General features: G+C 49.6%; 1 protein-coding gene across 4 annotated transcripts in view; it reads left to right on the forward strand.

Annotated features, from left to right (window-relative positions):
- LOC115084728 (serine-rich adhesin for platelets-like) overlaps window positions 1-23844 on the forward strand; it is an 859145-nt gene that overhangs the window by 788213 nt on the left and 47088 nt on the right. For all 4 annotated transcript variants that reach the window (XM_029589967.1, XM_029589968.1, XM_029589969.1 and 1 more), the window contains 2 exons: window positions 22250-23063; window positions 23187-23338. In XM_029589967.1, the coding sequence (XP_029445827.1) occupies window positions 22250-23063; window positions 23187-23338 (966 nt within the window). The remainder of the gene's footprint in view (window positions 1-22249; window positions 23064-23186; window positions 23339-23844) is intronic.

The raw sequence follows: 23844 nt of genomic DNA on the forward strand, positions 1-23844 counted from the left end.
TTTGGCAGCATTTGAGAAGGAGTTAGAATGCAGAGTGCGGTTAGCAATTAGCTGAGCCCTACAAGGCATCGAGATGCCGGTCCCTTTGGGACCGCCATCGATGCTGGAGCTGGCACCAATGCTGGCACCATTGCTGGAGTGCTTGGATATGCTCCTCAGTGCCCTGGGCGCCTTTGATGCTCCAGGGGGCACCACTTCTGCCACTGGCAAAGACCATTCCCAACAACGACTCTTCAGATGAAGGAGGACCATCGGTGCCGGTGGCAACTCTTCTGAGGCCAACCCCACAACTGGTGTTGCCCGAGTCTCTACTGGGTCCATCAAAGCCTTCGGTGCCTCCAATGCCCTCAGTGCACGCACCAAGGGCATGGTTAGGGCTCCCCCACTGGCGTTTCTAGGCGATCTCAGTGATGAGGCGCCCCATACAACCCATGGGGGATGATGCCTCAGAGTCTTCTTCAGATGACTCTGAGGAGCTGCCCTCTGAGCCGTCTCCTCCAGAGGAGAGGCATAAATCCCCTCCCGATGACGTGATATTTGGGAGCTTTGTGTGGACCATTGCGGAATCCATTCTCTTTCAGTTCCTAACTGAGGTGGACTCCAGGTACAAGATGCTGGAGGTCCTCCAGTTTGTGGATGTGCCTAAGGAGGTAGTGGTTGTCCCAGTCCAAAACATATTCAAGGATTTGTTTGTTCGGCTCTGAGAACATCCCATTTCAGTACCTCCTGTTAACTGGAAGACCGATGCGGTGAATCTGATGGTCTTTCACGGCATCAGCTGCCACACCAATCCATGGATGTGGAGTCTGCTCTATAGAGAGCAAAGCATTCTTGCACCCATGCCTCAGCTCCCCCAGGCTGAGAGCATAGGGTTCTGGATGCCCTGGGGAGAAATGTCTTCCAGGGTTTCATGCTGGCTGCTTGTATTGCCTGCTACTAGTTTAATAAGAGTCAGTTTTCCAGGAACCTCTGGAAGCAGGTCCAGGATTTGGTCAAGCACCTGCCTCAGCAACTGCAGGAGAATTTCTTGAAGGTGTACCAGCAGGATTTGGAGTGTGACAAGCATGAGATCTGGTCCACATAAGACGTTTTTGAGGCAGAGGTGAGAGTGGCCACAGCAGGCATCAGTGCCCGCCGCATTGCCTGGCTCCGAGTCTCCAACCTCCGTCTGGAGAGAATCTCTTCAGGGATAAGATTAAGGAGGCAATAGCACAGCTGAAGGATCATCATGAGACCCTCCAGCATCTTTCAGCTAGCACTTCGGGACCAGCAGTCCTCGAGCAAGAAACCCTCATGGCAGGGCCAAGGTGCCCTTTTTACTGCTCATGCAGGTATTACCTGCTGGCAGTGACAGCGATGCCCTGCGGGCTGGCTCCAGGGTTCACCAGAGGCAACCATGAGCCCCTAGGACTCATCCAGTGCCCCAGCAAACCCCCGCCTCGAGGTTTGATTGACTGAGAGGGAGTGTAAGCCAGCCACCTGTGCCTTCGATGGGGGGTCTGCCGGTAGGCGGCAGGCTGCAGTTCTTTGCATGCTGCTGGCCATCCATCACTTCAGACAGTGGGTCCTTTCCTTCATTCGTAACGGGTACAGGTTGAACTTTCGGGGCATCCCTCCACTCTCCCCTGTGTCTCTTTTGGGGTCCTTCCGTGAATCAGAACATACTCTTCACGGAACTCTCCACCCTCATAATGGCCAGGGCCATCGAGCCCATCCCAGCACAGCAACGAGGGAGCAGTTTCTACTACAGGTATTTCTTGATTTCAGAGAGAACAGGGGGACTCTGTCCTATTCTGGACTTGAGGGATTTGAACAAATTCCTCAAGTGGGAAAAGTTCAAGATGGTCTCTTTGGACATCCTGATTCCTCTTCTGCGAAGGGAGGACTGGCTTTGTTCCCTTTATCTAAAAGATGCCTATACCCACATCAAAATTTCCTGTATCCACAGGAAATATGTCCGATTTGTGGTGGGCAAGATGCACTTCCAGTACAGGGTGCTTCCCTTCAGCTTGGCGTTTGCAGCCCACATCGTCACCAAGTGCTTGCCGTGGTGGGGGCCTATGGCGGCTGCGAGTGCAAGTTTTTCCCTATATGGATGACTGGTTTAACAAAAGCGCCACCCAGGAGGGAGCACTGCGGTCCCTGCGTTGCACTATTCGGGTGTTGGAGACCCTGGATTTTCTGGTCAATTACCCAAAGTCTCAACTCATCCCGTCACCTCAGCTGGAATTTATTGGTGCCAGGTTCAACACAGCTCATGCCAGGGCATTTCTGTCCCGAGATCGAGCACTCAAACTAGTATCCCCGGCGGCAGTGGTTTTTCAGAGTCGCCAGGGCTCAGCACACCATAAGCTGCGACTGTTGGGGGCACATGGTGTGACTGTCCATGTCACTCCCTTCGTTCGTCTGCACGTGCACCGAGAGCAGTGGTCCCATTGGTGCCAGGCCACCCAGAACCTTCAAGTGCACATCCATATTACTCCACCTCTCCGGGACTACTTGTCATGGGAGAATCTATCCAATTTAGAGCTAGAGGTACCATTCCAGGCTTCCCCTGCTCAAATTGTGCTCACCATGGATGCTTCCAACCTGGGTTGGGGTGCCCATGTAGAGGGTCTCTGCACCCAGGGTCGCTGGTCCCCTCAGGAAGTGCGGTATCAGATAAACTTCCTGGAACTTCAAGTGATCCGATATGCTCTTTTGGCATTTTGAGATCACCTGGCCAACAAAGGTGGTCCTCATCCAGACCGACAACCAGGTGGCGATGTGGTACCTCAACAAGCAGGAAGGCACAAGATCATTCCTCCTCTGCCAGGAGGCGGTCCAGATCTGGTCTTGGGCTCTGTCCCAGGGTATTCTCCTGCAAGCCATGTACCTGCCAGGGACCGAGAATGTGATGGTGGATGACCTGAGTCGTTTCCATCCGCCCCCACGAATGGTCCCTGAAGCAGGATGTTGCAGAGTGGATCTTCCATCTCTGGGGAACCTCGGACATGGATCTCTTTGCTTCCACCTACAACAGGAAGGTAGATCGGTTCTGCTCCCTGTGCAGAGTGAACAGCAAACTAGCATCAGACGCCTTCACCCACCATTGGGGCAAGAGTCTCTTGCATGTGTATCCTCTTCCACTAGTGTCGAAGACTCTCCTGAATCTCCAACAGGACCAGGGAACCATGATCCTCATCACTCCTTATTGGCTGTGACAGATCTGGTTCTCCCACCTGCAGGATCTCTCCCTCTGGGAACCAATCAATCTGGGGACCTCTCTAGACCTCATCAAGCAGGATTGAGGCAGATTGCGCCATCCCAACCTCCAGACCTTGTCCCTAATGGCTTGGATGTTGAGAGGGAGATTTTTAAGCCCCTGAACCTCTCGGATGATGTGTCTTGGGTCCTGGTAGCATCCAGGAAGCATTCCATTAGGAAGTCTTATGGCCTGAAATGGAGGAGGTTCTCTGGTGTGAGTGTCATGGCTTGGATCCATTCTCTTGCTCCACTCTGAAGCTACTTGATTACTTCCTGCACCTCTCGGGTGCTGGCCTAAAGACCAACTCCGCCAGGGTACATCTCCGTGCTGTTGGGGCTTACCACCAAGAAGTGGATTGTTTGCCCATTTCAGTACAACCGATAGTGGGGCACATTATGCGGGGGGCCCCCGCTGTGACCCCGCATGGGTAGTGGCATGCTGGGCATGCTCAGTGTGCCAGTTTCTAGAAACTTTGACAAAAGTTTTCCATGCCAGGCTCCATCTGATGAAGTCACCCATATGTGAGGACTAGGAGAACATCTGTTACAGGTAAGCAACTCTGCTTTTTCTTGTTATATAATTATCTAGATAATTTCCACAGATTTATTTCCCATTCTGAAATCAAGGCAAATGTATATCCTCTTGATAAAAGTTTAATCTTTAGATTCAGATTTGTAAACTTACATATGATTAAGCTGTTCAGTTTTCTGTCTTATTAGCGTCCTCATCTGTTCTTCAAATGTCATTTAGCAAAATTTATATTTCTTAAGTAACTACTAAGCTGTATTATATAATTGAAAGGAGCATATTTTCAATCCAAAAATATTTTAAAGTTAATTTGCTGACATTTGCATCTTGTTTTAGCATCTTAACCAACTTTTTGAAAAGTTGGTTAAGATGCTGGTTCTTGGCATTTTACAAAATTTACTTTTTCCATTTTCATTTCTGATTGCATCTCTTATTGTTAAAATCAATCAAGACAACATTTTCAAAGTAATGTGAAAGCCCATCAAGTCAGGGTTATGACAACTTCTTTAGCCCATCTTTGCTCCACTTCTGTAGAAGAAATGTTAAAGCTGGCTTCTGTCTTTCTCCTAGGACAAGCAGAATGATAGTACTCACAGTTGGGTGACATAATCAGATAGAGCCCGGCATGGAAAACTTTTGTCAAAGTTTCGAGAACTTTGCATGCCACTATCTGCGCATCCCCTTCAGTCTCTTTTTTTCCACGGTGTTAGTTGTCTCATGGTGGTGGTACCTGATTTTCTAGTGTTTTCAGCATTAGGTCCCTCTTCTCTGGTCTGCGTCCCTCTGGCAGCATGGTAGGTTTGCTTTTGCCTTTCATTGCGGTCGATTCCCAGCATGTCGCTCCTCAGTGACAGTCAGTCATTGACCGCTTGCCGGCTGTTTTTCATGGCATCATCTGGTTTTCAACGGTACTCCCAGCTCCCGCTGACTATGTCAATCCTATCCACACGAGGTATACATCCTCTGCCTCTGGGGGCATCACATGACATCCGTGGGAATCAACTGTGCGATCAGATGATCCCCAAGGGCCCGGCTGGATAAAATAGAGAAACTCTTTAGCCCCAAAAAGTCTGCTCCATCCACTCCGCCATCGGAGGCGTTGACACCTAGTGGCCAGGGGGAACCGCTGGACATGCTGTCCTTATCCATGCTCTCTGTGGGTTCGTCCAGAGAGAGAGGAGTCGGTGATAGGCCATCTCCAGTGTCGACGCTCTTGAAGACATCAGGCTCTTCAGCTTCCTCGGCACTGGAGAAAGACCGGGCCAAGCATCGCGAAAAGTCCCGCAAGCACCAAAACCGGTACTGTTGGCTTACAGCTCCTGAACCAGTGCAGCACTGGCAGCCGCCGTGCCGCCACCGAAGCAACCCCTTGGTGAAGAGGCCTCAACCTCTGGCAGACCAGGGAGTCCCAGACATTCCCCACCAATATCTATGCTGGGCACCGAGCCTCCTCGGGGCTCCAAAGAGGCTCCGGTGACACCTATTGCTGGGCAGACTGGATGGGCCATTCGGTCTTCTTCTGCCGTCATTTCTATGTCATTTCATTTCATTTCTATTCCTCCTCCTCCTCCTCCTCCATCAGTCCTGGCTTCATCAAACTTCCAGGAGGAGTTGGAACGCAGGGTCCAGATGGCAGTGCTCTGAACCCTGCGGTGTATCGAACTGGGACTGGCCCCCGAGAACATCAGTGCCTTTGCCGCCCTCGAGGCCATTGGTGCCCCTGGTACCCTCGGTGCCCAGACCAAGGAAATTAGACAGGATCCATCCAAGCAGGCCCCCAAGGGATTTTAGCGAGGAAGAGGGCCCGTAATGACCCCTGGGGACATAATACCTTGTAGTCGTCTTCTGAGGACTCCAGTGATCTCCTTTCGGAATCTTTGCCACCAGATGAGAGGTGTAGGTCACCCCCGGAAGATTTATTTATTTGTAGGTTTTTATATACCGACCATCATTAGAGATATCATTCCGGTTTACAATTAACTAGGGAAAACAGAAAGTGGGAAGATATCAGTTACAAAAACCAGGAGTCTTAAAATTGGAGGTGCGAGAGAGGAGGCGCATGGGAGGGATAGAAATAGGCACAAGGATAGATAAACTTAATACTAGGGTACATATAAGGATATACAACGGCTGACATGGCTACACAACAGCTGAAACTAGCTGCTGTGTGGTTACATGCGGTAAAGGTAACAAATGTTGTTAACAGAAAGTGAACCTATTTCTTTTCTTTGCGGGTTTTATCCAGGTTGCATTTCGGCTCCTCACAGAGGAGGATGCTCGACATAAGATGCTGGAATTCCTCCAGTTCGTGTCTGCCCCAAAGGGGAGATAGTGGCTATCCCAGTTCACGATATCTTTAAGGAACTTCTCCTTAGGATTTGGGAACATCTGTTGTCTGTTCCACTGGTTAGCAGGAAGGCAGATGCCATATATCTGGTCCAGCAGGCTTTGGGATTTGAGAAACTCCACCTCCCTCACCAGTTGGTTGTGGTGGAGTCCACTCTCAAAAAAGCCAAGTGCTCCTGCACTCATGCCTCTGCCCCTCCGGGACGGGATCACAGGGCACAGGATGCTCTAGGTAGAAAGGTATATTAGGGCAATATGCTCAACGCCCGCATCGCCTCCTACCAATTATATATGACCTAATACAACCGGAACCAGTGGAAACAGGTCCAGGAGCCATCGGAACGCCTGCTGCAACAGCAAAAAGATGCATTCTCTGCAGTAATACAGCAGGATCTGGAGGTGGGAAAACACATGGTGAGGTCTACCTACGATGTTTTTGAGACAGTAGCGAGAGTAGCTGCAGTGGGCATTGGCACCCGCAGGATGGCCTGATTCCGGCCAGAAGTCCAGGAGAAGCTGGCTGATCTGCCAGAATCTCTTCGGGGACAAGGTTAGGCATGTGGTAGCCCAATGGAAGGACCACCATGAGACCCTTCAGCAGCTATCAACTAGCGCTTCCGATCTGCCGTCCTCCATCAGGAAGTCCTCACGACAAGTCTTGAGGAAATCCTTCTATCGTGAAAGGAAGTATTTCCGTCCAGCCACACGGGCTCGCACAGCCCACACTGGTTCCAGGGGTCGTTCCCGACAGCAGCGGATCCCCAGGCCTCAGCCATCCCCCCCAACAGAGCCCCGCCACAGTGTTTTGATCGGGAGCGAGGGAGCGTGAGAACTCACCATACCCCTTGCATCCTGCCCTCTGGTTGGGGGCAGGCTGCTTCACTTTGCCCACCGCTGGTCCCTCGTTACGTCGGAATGGGGGGTTCTCACAATCATCCTCCAGGGTTATCGGACGAATTTCAAGGACGTCCCTGGGGACTTCCCCCTTGTCCATCGTGGGGTTCATCCGCTTCACTGGAAATACTTGTGACAGAACCCTTCGCCCTTCTAATAGCAGGAGCAGAGAACTCGTTCCCTTCCGCCAGCAGGGCCGAGGTTTCTATTCAAGGTATTTCCTGATACCAAAGAGAACTGAGGGCCTATGCCCTATTCTTGATCTCAGAGCCTTGAGCAAATTCCTTCAGAGGGAAAAGTTCAAAATGGTCTCTATGGGCACCCTGATCCCACTCCTCAGATGAGGAGACTGGCTCTGCTCCCTCGACCTGAAAGATGCCTATGCCCATATTGCGATCTTCCCAAGTCACAGGAAGTATCTTTGCTTTGTGGTAGGAGAAACTCACTACCAATATTGAGTACTGCTGTTTGGCCTGGCCTCAGCCCCTCGGGTCTTCACCAAGTGCCTGGCAGTGGTGGGGGCACACCTCAGATTAAAGGGGGTACATGTGTTCCCCTACTTGAATGACTGGCTGGTCAAAAGCGCCTCCCAGCAGGAAGTGCTACACTAAGTCTGACCTTCCAAGTACTGCAGTCTCTGGGGTTTGTCATCAATTACCCCAAGTCCCATCTCTGCCTGTCACCCTATCTGGACGTCATAGGAGCCAGACTGGACACGATTCAGGCCAAGACATTTCTGCCTCGCGACCGCACGCTTGCCCTGTCATCACTGGCGGGGTTGTCCGCAGCCATCGGCAGGTTTCTGCTCGTCTGCTGCTTCATCTTTTACGCCACATGTCTGCATCTGTCCATGTCACCCCGTTTGCCCACTTCTACATGCACAGGGTGCAATAGCCATAGTGGTCACAGTGGCAGCAGTGGTTCCAGGACCTAGAGGCACATGTTTATATCATGCCACCTCTGCGGGTTTCCCTGTCCTGGTGGGAGAATCTATCCAACCTGGAGCAGGGAGTCCCTTTTCAGGCTGCCCCGCCTCAAGTAGTATTTACCACTGATGCCTCACCCACAGTTGGGGGGGGAGGTGCATGTGGAAGACCTCCACACACAGGGTCAGTGGATGGCTCAGGAATCTCTATACCAGATAAACTTCCTGGAGCTTCAGGCGATTCGTTATGCTCTTTGGGCTTTTCGAGACCACTTGTCCCACAAGGCAGTCCTGATTTGGACAGACAATCAGGTGATAATGTGGTACATCAACAAGCAGGGAAGCAAGGGATCATTCCTCCTCTGTCAAGAGTTGGTATAGATTTTGTCCTGGGCTCTGTCGCAGGGCATGTTCCTGAGAGCAGTGTAACTAGCCAGCGCAGGCTAGATACATTGCAGGCTGTCTGAGCCGTACGTTTCAATCACATGAGTGGTCACTGAATCCAGCAGTGGCAGCCTGGATTTTCAGCTAGTGGGGAACTCCGGATGTGGATCTTTTTGCCTCCCCCTGCACCTGCAAGATGAGCAAATTCTGTTCCCTGTTCAGGACGGACAGACTTCCAGCCTCTGACACCTTTGCCCAGCATTGGGGCACAGGTCTCCTGTACGTGTCTCCCCTCTTCCACTGGTCATGAAAATTCTCTTGAAACTCCAGCAAGACCAGGGAACCATGATGCTCTTGGCCTCGTACTGGTCCAGACAGGTCTGGTTCCTGCTCCTTTGAGACCTGGTGGTCAGAGAGCCTATCAGTCTGGGGACTGCGCCCGACGTGATAACACTGGATCGGGGCAGACTGCACCATCCAAGCCTCTGAGCATTAGCCTTGATGGCCTGGATGTTGAGCGCTTAGTCTTGCAGCCCCTGGACCTCTCTAACGACTTGTATCAGGTGCTGGTAGCTTCCAGGAAGCCTTCTACCAGGAAGTCTTATTTATTTATTTTTAAAAGTATTTATATACCGCTTTTCAAGACAGGGTATCTTGTCAAAACGGTTTACAATAAAATAAAAGTAAAAATAAATAAATGAAAGAAACTAAAAAAATACTATAAAAATACATAAAACTGATATATACCTTATAGGTAAAAATAAAAATATTTAACAAAAATGAGTATTAATGGAGCTGGGCCTAATTCAAGTTAAAATCAAGAGGGTAGCGGTTTGGGGGAGGGGGGATTTGAAGTAAAGGAAAAAATAAAAAATAAAGATATGGGAATTGAGCGATTACTAAGTTGTGGAGTGATGTTGAGTTGTTTGTGGAGAAGTATTGAATGCCAATTGGAAAAAATGTGTTTTTAATGATTTTTTGAATTGTTGGGGGTTGGATATTAGACGAAGAGGGTTGGGTAGTGAGTTCCAGAGAAGAGGGCCTGCCACTGAGAAGGCCCTTTTCCTGGTGATGTCTAGTCTAGCCTGTCGGGGAGAAGGAGTGTCAAGTAGATTTTGGGTGAGAGATCTTAGATGTCTTACTGGTTTATAGATACGGAGTAATGAGCAAAGCCAAGTAGAAGATGGGTTATTTATTAGACCGTGAATGATAGTAAGGATTTTATATTTTATTCTGTACTTTATGGGTAACCAATGAAGAGATTGAAGGATAGGTGTAATATGATTTCGAATAGAAATACCTGATAAAATGCGAGCTGCACTGTTTTGAATAATTTGTGGAGGAGGTTCTCCGTCTGGTTTGAGGGTCATGGCTTAGGTCCATTCACCTGCCCCACTCTGAAGTTGCTGGACTATTTGTGGCACTTCTCTGAGGCTGGGCTGAAAACCACTTCGGTCAGGGTCCACCTGAGCGCTGACAGCACTTACCATCAGGGTGTTGCTGGCACACCCATCTCTGGGCAGCCCATAGTTGGACACTTTATGCAGGGCCTGCTTCAACTGAAGTCCCCACTACAGCCTCCTGTTGTGTCCTGGGACCTCAACGTGGTGTTGGCGTGGCTCATGAGAGATCCTTTCGAGCCTATGTGCTCCTGTGATCTGAAGTTCCTCTCAAGAAGGTCCTCTTCCTGGTGGCAGTCACTTCGGCTTGCAGGATTAGTAAGCTTCAGGCCTTGGTTACATATCCACCCTACACAAAATCTTTTCAGAATAGGGTGGTCCTGCAGACACATCCCAAGTTCCTGCCTAAGGTGGTGACTGATTTTCTTCTCAATCAGTCCATCGTTCTACCCACCTTTTTCGAGGCCCCATTCACACCAAGGCAAATGGGCTCTACACATGTTTGATTGCAAGTGGGCCTTAGCTTTCTATTTAGAATGCACAGGAGTCTACAGACAATCCACTCAACTCTTCATATCTTTTGACAAGAATAGTGTGGGAGTTGCGGTGGGCAAGCAAACTCTGTCCAATTGGCTAGCGTATTCTATCTCCTTCTGCTTTGCACAAGCGGGCCTTCAGCTTGGAGGCCGGGTTAAGGCTCACTCTGTGAGGGCTGTGGCAGCGTCAGTAGCCCACTTGCAGGCGGGTCCAGGCGCTGAAATCTGCAGGACTGTGACGTGGAGTTCTCTACACACATTCACTGCCCACTACTGCTTGGACGAGGATGGTCGACAAGACAGTAGCTTCGCCCAATCTGTCCTTCGCAGCCTCTTCCAGACTTAACCCCAACTCTCCTATCCTAAGACCCATGATTTGGGATCAGGCTGCCTCCCTATCTTACCAACAGCACTGCAGTTATTTTTGTGCCCGTTGGCACCCATTTTCGGTTCAGGTTGGTCGTGTTCATTGCAAGGAGCAGCCTGTAGCATGGTATTCACCCATCTGTGAGGACTACCATCCTGCTTGTCCTAGGAGAAAGCAGGGTTGCTTAACTGTAACAGGTGTTCTCCTAGGACAGCAGGATGTTAGTCCTCAGGAAACATGCCCGCCACCCCACGAAGTTGGGTTCTCCTGCATTTTATTTTATTTTTTACTCATGAATTCTATGTTACAAGACTAAAGGAAGACCCCACGTGGATATGTGTGTAGTGGCATGCTGGGCCTCATCTGATGATGTCACACATCTGTGAGGATTAACATCCTGCTGTCCTAGGAGAACACCTGTTAGAGATAAGCAACTCTGCTATACCTTTTCTGCTCATTGCTGCTTAGAATATGTTTCATGTCAAGAAATTAGTTTTGGCTGAGCACGTCTCTAAAGTTTATTTAATTCTTTCAATTCTCCCTCCATTTTCTAATACAATATGGATTGCATGCTCCACTGTGAATATAGTAACATGAAAAATATTCACATGCAACCTTCAGTTTCAGAGTCCTCACTTGTGTGATTGATTCATCTCCTGCTTGTCCGCAGAGAAAGTTAAAGTTACTTACCTGTAATAGATATTCTCTATAGACAGGCAAATCAGCTATACAATTCTACCATTCTCTCCTTAGAATATAAGATTAGCTTGCCATAAAGAATGAGGAGACTTACGAAGGTGTGTGTATGCTCAGAAATGCTCTGAAAAGCTTGTCCATCTTGGCACCATCAGATGATGTCTCCCAACTTGTGTTGCTGCTTTGTTACAGGAAAGCAACTTTGCTTTACCCAAGGATGGGCAGGGTGGGCAATTTGAAATAGCCCTTTTACCTTGGTAAACAGCATTTTACATTGGTAAATGGCTTTAGAAAATTGTCCATCATATGTACTTAAGCCCCATTCATTTAATACAGTTGAAATACAATGGCTGCTGTTTAATGACTGGTGTTCATATTTCCTGTCAAATACAATTTTCAATCATGTGCAGAAACGTTTACTATTTTATCTAAGTACTGACCAAGTAATAGTATTTTCTGATAGCTATAAATGACATATTACGACAAGAATCAAATCTTTGTTTCATATGCTGCTGTTATATGATGATGATGATGATTTTATGGAGGTATGGAGCTGTTGTAGTTTCTTTTAAAGAAAAATGCCTCTGAAGAGTTCCACATAAAAGGAACTTTCCCTTCAAGCCAAATGGGGATTCAGGATCATCTGGTGTTACCATTATGAAGAGAAAATAAAATTTCCTAGCGTGTAGCCAGATGGACTCAGAACAAGTGGGTATAGTGTGCTCGTGCTAGCAGTTGGAGACTGATCTGACGTCAGCACGGGTACATATACCCCCACAGGAAGTGAGGCAATTCAGTAATTTCCGTCTCCAAAGCAGTTTGGAGAGCCTGCACGCTCGCTGAGCGTGTTTTCCAATACTACTTTCTATATTCTACTTACTAAATTTCTACAGGTACATCGAGCCCCGCACTCCTGCGGTGATACCCTCGGGTCCCTCCCCCAGTTGAGTTTCCCGAGGTGATTTCCTCGATCCCTCGGAGGTCTACACCTCGGTCCGGTGGCCGAATCGCGGCAGGGATCTAGCACCCGAGCAAGAAGGGCTTGGGCCTGGCTGAGAGGCGCCTCGGTCCCGGCGTGGTCTAGAGGCAGCGGGTGCATTTCCTCAGTGCAGCGGTGAAGGTATTTCCCCTCTCCCCCCGCAGCCGGAGACCGCCCGGTTTCCAGCCGGGAAGCGCCTAGGATCAGGTAAGGCGTACATCTCTTATTTTTGGTCTACGAGGTACGATTATCGGCGGCATTGCCTGTACGCGGCACGCCGTGGAGGTCGCCATTTTGTCGACCTTGTTCAGGTATTGAGCGCCCATGATAGGCGCCTGTATATTATTGAGCACACATAATCATTGCGCGTATATTGTATTGAGCGTATATTGCTGACCGCATATTATTGAGCGCATATTGTATACCTTTGAGCGCATATTGCTGCCGCATATTATTGAGCGCATATTGTATATCTTTGAGCGCATATGGCTGCCGCATATTATTGAGCGCATATTGTATATCTTCGAGCGCATATTGCTGACCGCATATTATTGAGCGCGTATTGTACATTATTGAGCGTATATTGCTGACGCATATTATTGAGCGCATATTGTATATTATTGAGCGTATATTGCTGACCGCATATTATTTGGCGCATATTGTATATTAAGCGCATATTGTTCAGCGCTGTATTCGTAAGCTGCGATGGAACATTCGAACGCCCTGGCGTCTCCTGCGGCGGCACCTCCTGATTCCGGCGTGAAAGCTCTCAGCCTCTGCTCAGCATGCCAGCTTAGAGCCACGCAGAGCGAGGAGCCAGACTCCCTTTGTGCCCAATGTGAGGAGGCAGTGGGAGCCTCGGGCCAGGACCAGTCTCAACCGAGGTTTGCCGACAGTTCCCCAGGGGCCACCCCGGATCTAGCGGGCAGTCTCGAACAACCTGGGATCCCGGGGGACCTGGTACCCCGACGACTAGAGACCGCTTCCATTTCCTGGGTGGATCTCTTTAAGGGGATCCATGCCTTTGTACAGATGCAGTCAGCTTCCCGTCCAGGCCCTGCTGCTGCTCCAGCTGATCCTGCCCCTGGACCTTCGCGCCCTTATCGTGGGCACCCGCCTCCGGGCAGTCCGGCTCATGCGGACCCTGATGTCTCGGAGGACGAGTCCGAACCCCCCGAGGAGGGGGAACTTCCCTCGGGGATCGAGCCATATCGAACCATGAGGTGGTTCTTTCCCAAGGAAGATCTCTCCGACCTGGTTTCTCAGTGCCTGGTGGAGTTGGCTATTACAGGCCCCAGCACTACGGTGCCATCTACGCAGAACCCCCTGCTGGAAGGTCTTCGTCCTACAGCCCGCCATTTTCCCTTCCTGCAAGCAGCACAACAACTGATAGACTTGGAGTGGAATGTGCCAGCGGCTTCATTCAAAGGGGGTCGGGCCCTGACGGGCATGTACCCCCTGGACCCGGCAATCAGAGATATGCTGGTGTGCCCTCAGGTGGATGCCTTGGTTAGCGCTGTGGTCAAGCGCACTACCATTCCAGTTGAGGGGAGGGGGGCGGCCCTCAAGGAGCCTCATGACCGGCGACTGGACGCCATCCTGAAACAGACCTTTGAGGTGGCAGCTCTATCTTTGCGGATCGCAACCTGCTGCACAGTGGTGACGCGTTCCTGTTTGTCACAGGTCAGGAACAATGCTCCGGCAGCGGACATGGAGTCAGTTCTCTCGTTCCTCAAGGATGCCGCATCCGACCTAGTCCGTACGACAGCCAAGGGGGTCTCATCCTCTGTAGCAGCCAGGAGGCAGCTCTGGATACGGAATTGGTCGGCCGATGCTCCTTCGAAGACACGCCTCACCAGAATGCCCTTTAGGGGTTCTCTCCTGTTCGGCAGCGACCTTGATAAACTGGCCAGCACCTGGGGCGCCTCTTCAGTACCTCGACTGCCAGAAGATAGGTTCAAAAGGAACCAGCGCGCCTTTCCGAGGCCCTCCAGAGGTAGAAGCTCCCAACGCTTCACTCCCTATAGGAGTCGCTACCAGGCACCTCGTCCTCAGGCCAGGAACCAGGCCTTTCGGACCAAGCAGCACAAGAGGGGAGCCGGCTCGGGTTCAGGGCCCGGCCGCGCCTCCCAATGAGAATCAGCCGATCCATCCGGGGGACGGAGCCATAGGGGGCAGGTTAACCCTCTTCTACCCCAGATGGGTCGAGATTACGTCGGACCAGTGGGTCCTCGCCATCATCCGAGAGGGGTATTATCTGGACTTCCATCACCTCCCTCCAGACAGGTTTGTGGAATCCCCGTGTCCAATCCACAAGAAGGCAGCATTGGAAGCTACCCTGGCGAGGCTCCTGTCCTTGAAAGCCATAATCCCAGTACCTGCATGGGAAATGGATTCTGGGCATTATTCCATTTATTTCATGGTACCCAAGAAAGAGGGCACTTTCCGGCCCGTATTGGACCTCAAGTCAGTCAACCGATACTTAAGGGTCCCGAGGTTTCGCATGGAAACTCTGCGCTCAGTCAAGACCACAGTACAGCCAGGGGAATTCCTCATGGCTTTAAACTTGTCAGAAGCTTACCTGCATATCCTGATTCATCAGGAGCATCAGCGCTACCTACGCTTCAAGGTTCTGGGTCAACACTTCCAATTCCGGGCTTTGCCTTTCGGGTTAGCCACGGCGCCGCGGACCTTCTCCAAGGTGATTGTAGTGGTAGCAGCGGCGCTCAGAAGGGAAGGAATCCTTGTCCATCCCTACCTAGACGATTGGCTGATCAGGGCGAAATCACGAGAGGAGAGCCATCGGGCAACCAACAGAGTGATCGCCCTCCTGGAAAGCCTGGGATGGGTAGTCAACCTAAACAAGAGTTGCCTACAGCCTTCCCAGTCACTGGAATACCTGGGAGTCCAGTTCGACACCCAGGCAGACAAAGTCAGTCTCACTACCAAGAGAAGGTTAAAACTTCAGACGCGCCTACGGTCCTTGATGGGAGCCAGCCGGCCCATAGCTTGGGATTATCTGCAGGTTCTCGGTCTCATGGCATCCACCCTGGAAGTGGTACCCTGGGCGAGAGCCCATATAAGACCTCTACAACGCTCCCTGCTCTCTCGATGGAGCCCCCACTTCCGGAATTACTCCATGCATCTACCTCTACCAGCCGGAGTGCGGACCCAGCTACGGTGGTGGTTGCAGTCCAACCACACGAGCAGGGGGTCGAAGATGTCCTCCCCCACGTGGATTCTGCTCACCACAGATGCCAGCCTGAGCGGATGGGGAGCACACTGCGAAGAACTCACACCCAAGGGCGGTGGAACAGAGAAGAGTCAGGGTGGAACATCAACCGTCTAGAGGCATGGGCAGTCCGGTTAGCCTGCCTGCAATTTGCTCACAGACTGCGGAACAGGGCAGTCAGAGTGATGTCCGACAACGCCACCACGGTGGCATACATCAACCGTCAGGGCGGAACCAGAAGCCGACAGGTGTCCCTAGAGATAGCCCCGCTGATGGCTTGGGCAGAGGCGAACCTCCAGGACATCTCCGCCGTCCACATTGCCGGAAGGGACAACACCGCGGCAGACTTCTTCAGCAGGGAAAGCCTAAATCCGGGAGAATGGCAGCTGTCCCCCACAGCCTTCCAGATGATTGTGGATCAGTGGGGGACTCTGGACATGGACCTACTAGCGGACAGGTCCAATGCTCAAGTACCCAGATACTTCAGCCGCAAGCGAGATCGGTTCTCTCACGGGATCGATGCCCTGGTTCAGCCATGGCCTCCAGGAACTCTGCTATATGCCTTTCCGCCGTGGCCCCTGCTGGGCGCCCTTATACACAAGATTCAGAAGCACAAGGACCTAGTTCTTCTAGTGGCACCAGACTGGCCAAGAAGACCCTGCTACGCGGACATGAGAAGACTACTGGCAAGGGAGCCCCTTCCCCTGCCTCCTCTCAGGGACCTGCTACGTCAGGGTCCCATCCTCCACGAGGATCCGGCTCAATTCTCTCTTACGGTCTGGCCATTGAGAGGGCTAGACTGAAGAAAAGAGGTTACTCGGAGCCAGTGATAGATACACTTCTCCGAGCTCGCAAGTTTTCCACATCCCTTACCTACGTAAGAATCTGGAGAGTATTTGAAGCTTGGTGCGACACTCATGGCACCAACCCACATGCGACCACAATCCCTATTGTTCTGGATTTTCTGCAAGATGGACTTCAGAAGGGTCTCTCCCTCAGCTCCATCAAGGTTCAGGTGGCTGCGCTGTCTTGCTACGGTCCCAGGAGGGATGGCAAGACCATTGCCACGCACCCAGATGTTTCCCGCTTCCTGAAAGGAGTCAAGCACATCCGTCCGCCACTGAAGTGGCCAATGCCTCTGTGGAACCTCAACATAGTTTTGGATTTCCTCGCGGGATCCACCTTCAGACCCCTCCGGGGCCTGTCTCTCCATTCTCTAACTTTGAAGATGGTGTTCCTGCTGGCAGTGTGTTCCGCCCGCCGCATTTCGGAACTACAAGCATTGTCCTGCCGTGATCCCTTTCTTAGAATCACTCCAGAGGCTATCCATCTTCGCACGGTTCCATCCTTCTTGCCTAAGGTAGTCTCACAATTTCACCTCAACCAGACCATATCCTTGCCAACCACGGCGGGTCTGAAGAAATCAGAAGAAGGGCGTTTGCTACGCCATCTCGACATCAGCAGATTGCTGCCCAGATATCTGGAAATGACAGAAGCCGTACGAAAGATGGACCATCTGTTCGTCCTGCACAGCGGGAAGAAACAAGGAGAAGCGGCCTCTCGGCCCACCATCGCCCGCTGGATTAAAGAAGTTATCAGAGCGGCCTACGTAGAGGCCGGGAAGTCGCCGCCTCTACAAGTCAAGGCTCATTCTACCAGAGCCCAAGCAGCATCTTGGGCAGAATCTAGGATGCTGTCGCCTGCAGAAATATGTAAAGCGGCGACATGGTCCTCCCTCCATACCTTCTCCAGGTTTTACCGTCTGGATGTCCAGGCCAGGGAGGACACAGCATTTGCGAGGGCGGTCCTACGTGGTCCTCAGACAGCCTCCCACCCAGTCCGGGAGTAGCTTTTGTACATCCCACTTGTTCTGAGTCCATCTGGCTACACGCTAGGAAATGTGGAGATTACTTACCTGATAATCTCGTTTTCCTTAGTGTAGACAGATGGACTCAGCATCCCACCCGGCTGCCAGTATACATGGGTTTCACCAATTCAAGGTAAGCCATGTCATTTTCTTACATAAGAGCGTCCCCTTTGCCAGGTGTCGACGCCTTCCGGTTGGGAATGCTGGCGGTCTCCAGCTCCTATCCATCGGTCAGGGGAATCCTGTTTCACTATTTCATTGATCGTCAGTACACATATATCCCTAACAGCTTTTGCAAGGAAGATTACTGAATTGCCTCACTTCCTGTGGGGGTATATGTACCCGTGCTGACGTCAGATCCGTCTCCAACTGCTAGCACGAGCACACTATACCCACTTGTTCTGAGTCCATCTGTCTACACTAAGGAAAACGAGATTATCAGGTAAGTAATCGCCACATTAAAAAGAGATTAAATAATAACAGAGTAAATGGGAGCACTGAGAGGAGAGGATCACCTTGCTGGTAGCTGAAAGAAATCAGTAAGTTTTGATTGGGAAATTTTTTTAAATTATTGGGGAGAAGTAAGCTATTGGGGAATATTATTTAGTTTGTTTGTGTTTTAAATAATCAGTAAGGCAGCTAATAAACAGAAGTTTGTGTTTTAAATAGTAACGCAGCTGATAAACAGAAGTTAGTGTGTTTGTATTTTCCAACCCCCCAATCCCCCCCCCCCCCCACCCTTCCCTAGCTCATCCTTCAATTTATAGCAAGTGGCGCTTTCACGCAAAAAAAAAAAAATCAGCCTTTTAACTTCACGAATTCCCCACACCTTAATGAGAGTTTGATCATTCCCTTATACCAGATATATAGTGACTACACCAATTCATTTAAAGGATCCTAATTAAGACACATTCCTACTTAGATTTATATTCTGCTTTTTGCACCTTTTTTTCAGTGCTTCAGGGCTTACAATCTAACAGGTCGATACTCTAAGGCCGTGGTAGAAAGAGTGCGGCAGTGCCGGGCGCACCCTCATTCCCCGCACGCACAGTTCTCTTCACATACCGCTCGATACTCTATGTAAATTACTTGCAAATGCAAGCCGCGTCTGCGAACCGTTAGGCGAAGGATAGGCCCGCGCAACCCATTTTACTGTATAGGCGCTTAATACAGCGCCTATACAGTATCCTGGGTGCATTGGTACCTGTCATTTCAAATGTCATTTCAAATGACATTTGAAATGACAGGCACCAGGAAGTGGATGGTTCCCCCCCTCCCGAAGCAAGGCGCAGGGCGAAAATTAAAACAAAAGGTATACCTTGTCACTTTCCGAATCTCCCATCTCCACACGAGCGGGCAGGCGTACGGTCATCGAGGCGGCAGCGGGAACCAGCGTGCGTTTGATCCAGGCAGCGGCGGGAGCCGGCGGGCGGGTGGGCGCGTTTGATCCAGGCGGCGGCGGGAGCCGGTGGGTGGGTGGGCGCGCGTTTGATCCAGGCAGCGGCGGGAGTGGGCAGGTGGGCGCGCGTTTGATCCAAGTGGCGGCGGGAGCGGGTGGGCGCGTGTTTTATCCAGGCGGCGGCGGGAGCCGGCGGGCGGGTGGGCACGCGTTTGATCCAAGCGGTGGCGGGAGCCGGCGGGCAGGTGGGCGCGCGTTTGATCCAGGCGGGAGTGGGCGGGTGGACGCGCGTTTGATCCAAGCGGAGGCGGGAGTGCATTCATCCAGGCGGAGGGAGCCGGCGGCGAAAGCGGCCTTCGGCAGCCCCCGCCAGCAGTGAATGAATGCACGTCCGTGCATTTTCGGCGCTCAAGGCGTGACGTCACGACGCTTGACGTCACGGCATGTGACTGCCTTGAGCGCAGAAATCGCACGGGCGTGCATTCATTCACTGCTGGCGGGGGCTGCCAGAGGCCGCTTTCGCCGCCGGCTCCCTCCGCCTGGATGAAAGCACGCCCGCCGGCTCCCGCCACCGCCTGGATCAAACGGGCGCTCGCCGGCTCCCGCCGCCGCCTGGATCAAACGCGTGCCCGCCCGCCGGCTCCCGCCGCCCGCCTGGATCAAACGCGCGCCCACCCGCCCGCTCCCGCCGCCGCCTGGATCAAACGTGCGCCCACCCGCCCGCCAGCTCCCGCCACCGCCTGGATCAAACGGGCGCCCACCCGCCCGCTCCCGCCGCCGCCTGGATCAAACGCGCGCCCACCCGCCCGCCGGCTCCCGCCGCCGCCTCGATGACCGCACGCCCGCCCACCCGTGTGGAGATGGGGGATTCGGAAAGTGACAAGGTATTTATATACAAAACTTTAAATAAAAAATAAATATATATATATGTAGCAACTTTACGCTGCAAATGTTAGTATATATGGAGGTCGTCCATGGTGCAGTCCGGTACGTAGCTGTTCGAACACCACACTAACACCAGGTAGAGGGTAGGCGGTAAACTAACAGGTTAAGGACGCGGCAAAATAGCGGGTTACAAAGGAGATAATCGGAGCGCGCGTCACAGTATCGGAGGGGAATAGCTAATTCGTTCATTAAATAGCTAATTCGTTCATTTACATATCATATACATGCTGCGTGCGGAAAAGGTTACGGGTCGGTTTCAAGAAGCGCTAAGGACGCGTGAAACTGGAGACTGTATCACAGGATCGCCTTACGCGTCCCAATTGTGCGCCCACAGCGAGTTAATCTCCAACCGCACCTTACAGTATCGAGCTGTAAGTTTGTACCTGAGGCAATGGAGGGTAAAGTGCCTTGCCCAAGGTCACAAGGAGCAACAGCAGGACTCAAACCCTGGTCTCCTGGTTTATAGCTCACTGCTCTAACCACTAGGCTACACCTCCACTTACATAACCTAAAACTTAACTAGGAACTGAACAAATTTGAGATGAAGGCAGCAGTCCAGCAGCAAAAGGGGGGCCCTCCCAATCTTTTGCATTGAGTCTCACATGTATGATTTTTTCCCACCGGTAGAAGTTGTACGTGTGTATCCGATGCAAAGAGCACCTGTTTCTCAGAGAACGAGTCCAATTTCTGGAGACTAGAGTGGCAGACCTGGAGAAGCTGAGGCAGATAGAGAGGTATATAGATGGGACCTTCAGGGACATAGTAGTCAAGTCCCAACTTCATATTGGTAGCCCTGGTGCTGCCATGGAGAAAGAAAGTCTCATGATTGGAGAGCATCAACCTGGTGCAGCAGGAAAGGATCCTGTAGCAAGGACCTGCTCTGCAGGTGGTGCATTGTCCTCTCGCATTGAGGATGTGTCTCCCAGGGCTACTGCCCAAGAAGGAAGGGTTAGGTTGGCCGTCATAGTTGATGATTTATTAGAAATGTAGACAGCTGGGTGGCTGGTGGGCATGAGCATCACCTGGTAACATGCCTACCTGGTGTGAAAGTGGCGGACCTCACACGTCACCTAGATAGAATTTTAGACAGTGCTGGGGAGGAGCCGGCTGTTGTGGTACATGTCCAGTTACATAGGAAAATGTGGGTAGGACATTCTGGAAGCCAAATTTAGGCTTTTAGGTAGAAAGCTGAAATACAGAACCTCCAGGGTAGCATTCTCTGAAATGTTCCCTGTTCCATGTGCAGGTCCCCAGAGGCAGGCAAATCTCCAGAGTCTCAATGCGTGGATGAGGCAATGGTGCAAGGAAGAGGGATTCAATTTTGTAAGGAACTGGGGAACCCTTTGGGGAAGGGGGAGTCTTTTCCAAAGGGATGGGTTCCATCTTAACCAGGGTGGAACCAGGCTGCTAACGCTAACCTTTAAAAAGAGAGAGAGCAGCTTTTAAACTAGAACAAAGAGGAAAGCCAACAGTCGCTCAGCAGCGCATGGTTCGGAGGGAGGTATCTTCAAAGGATACTAATGATGTATTAGAATTAGGGTATCCCAATAGTGAGGTTCCAGTAATAAGAAAAGAAGTCCAAGTGCCTATAATTAAAATCTCACCTGATCTAAAAGATTCCAATTTATCCCTATCAATTAAAAAGCAGAATGCCAATACAAACAAAAAACACACTTTAAAATGTTTGTATGCTAATGCCAGAAGTCTAGTGTAGCTGGGTTTAAAAAAGGTTTGGATAAGTTCTTCGAGAAGTCCATTACCTGCAATTAATCAAGTTGACTTAGAAAATAGTCATTGCTATTACTGACATCAGTAGCATGGGATATACTTAGTTTTTGGGTACTTGTCAGGTACTTGTAGCCTGGATTGGTTGGAAACAGGATGCTGGGCATTATGGACCCTTGATCTGACCCAGTGTGGCAATTTCTTATGTTCTTATGTTATTAACAGGTAACAACCCATCAGGTCCATCCAGTCTGCTGAGCAAGTTGTTTAGGGTTGTAACTGCTGCTCCGTGTAAGTTACCGCCATGCAGAAATGTTAAACCAGAAGGTACTGCAGGTTACCAGGTTTCTTCATTTCCTTCCTCTAGCTACTAGGGATTCTGTCTCTGTCCATGCCCTTTCGAATTCCATCACAGTTTTTGTTTTCACCACCTCTTCCAAAAGGGCATTCCAAGCATCCACCACCATCTTATTAAAGAATCCACCATCTTATTAAAGAAATATGTTTACTGCTAATAAATTATAGTTTATAGTTGAAGAATTTTTCTTCATTTATTACATGGTAAACTGGTTTGATTATTATAGAAGGAAAATATAGCAAAACTAAAAATAAAGTAAACTACTTCTGATTTTTTTTTCTATACAAGAAATCAATTAGAAATTGTAAGAAAAAATATTTGTAATGCCTTCACCAACCTAAGATTAAAACATATTTTGCCATTTATCTTTGTATTACCTTAATAATAAACTATTCAAATACTGTTTGATTGCAATTTTCAGGAAATGCTAAATGGAAGCAAGAATCTGAGAAGAAAAGTAGAGTGAAAGAAGAGAGATCAATTATTTCGACTTCTGCAAAATCTTCATCTTCCTATGCCCATTCATCAAAAGATTATTCATCACGTTCTAGAACATATTCATCACGTTCCCAAACCAGTAAAAAATATGTATCTTCCTATACCAGTCCATCTACAGATTCTGAAACTAATGAAGAATCATCATCTTCCTCTTCCTCCTCTTCTTCATCCTCCTCCTCCTCATCATCATCATCATCATCTTCCTCCTCCTCTAGTTCACCCTTCAGATTATTCATCAGGTTACCAACTAATAAAAAATCTTCACCTTCCTATCCCAGTTCACCTACAGGTTTACATTACCAAACTCATGAAAACTCTTCATCCCTGTATGTGGATTTATCATTAAATTACAAAACTAGTAATGAAACTTCAGCCTTCGATCAAAGAAGATATGATGACCCAAAAGAAATTCCATTTACAGTATCTGAACCATTTTTTCATGACAAAGGAAGCTTTTCTTCTGGAGCCAGTAGTTGGTTGAATGAATACAGCCATCTTGATTTTGGGTCTTCGCTTTATCCATATTACCCTACAGCAGAGTCTAGCTCCTACAGTTTCTACAACCAATCTTATGGAGCTATAGTCTCTGATAACACAATGTCTTATGCAGCTGAAAGTGAAACTTGGAAGCAAGAACTGGCACATAATACAAGCAGTATAACAGACCAAGAAACAATGTATCCTTCTGCTGACTCTGCAAGCTATTCTTTAGAAGATTCTTCTTTGTTTAGTGACAGGTATATAAATATTAATATATTGTCTTCAAAATCTACTTCACTAGTAAGAATCAATTCTGGTGAATTTGTTTATGATTGCTAGAATTGTCTCAATCTCCTTTCTTCTATTCTTTATTCATACAGAGGTTCACCACCTTCTACTGGGACACGTAAAACAACTGAAAGAAATTCCAGTGGTCTAACACCAGACTTTCTAAATATGCTTCGTGGAAAAGATGTACCTACAGTGATACTGGTTCTCAAGCAGATGGCACCATTCTATCCAGCACTTCAAAGTAAGAATATTAAGTTTATTAATATGAAGAATATTATAAGTTTAAGTAAACCAAAGTGGGGAAAGGTGGTGATAAAAGCTGGAAGAAAAACAATAGATACGCAAAGGGTAAGGGTTTGTCACTTAGTCTATTAAAAATGAGCAAAACTTAGGGGAGTCTGGGTCATTTTTAGTGTTCAATAGCATAAGAAATGAACAGCACATCTAGAGGCAGGCAAATATTAAAACTTTCAAAAAGGAGATAGAGCAGCTTTTAAACAAGGGGGAAAGCCGACAGTCACTCAGCAGTGCATGGTTCGGAGAAATGTATCCTTGAAGAATACTAATGAAACAGGAGAGATAGGGCATCCCAATAGAGAGGTTCCATTAAAAGCAAACATAGTCCATCTGCCTATATGTAAAAAATCACTGAAGCTAATGATTTCCGATCTATCCCAAACAACTGAAAAGCAGGTTGTTAAAACAAACAAAAAACACACTTTGAAATGTCTGTATGCCAATGCCAGA

This window comes from Rhinatrema bivittatum, chromosome 2, assembly GCF_901001135.1.
Source record: "Rhinatrema bivittatum chromosome 2, aRhiBiv1.1, whole genome shotgun sequence".
Classification (NCBI taxonomy): domain Eukaryota; kingdom Metazoa; phylum Chordata; class Amphibia; order Gymnophiona; family Rhinatrematidae; genus Rhinatrema; species Rhinatrema bivittatum.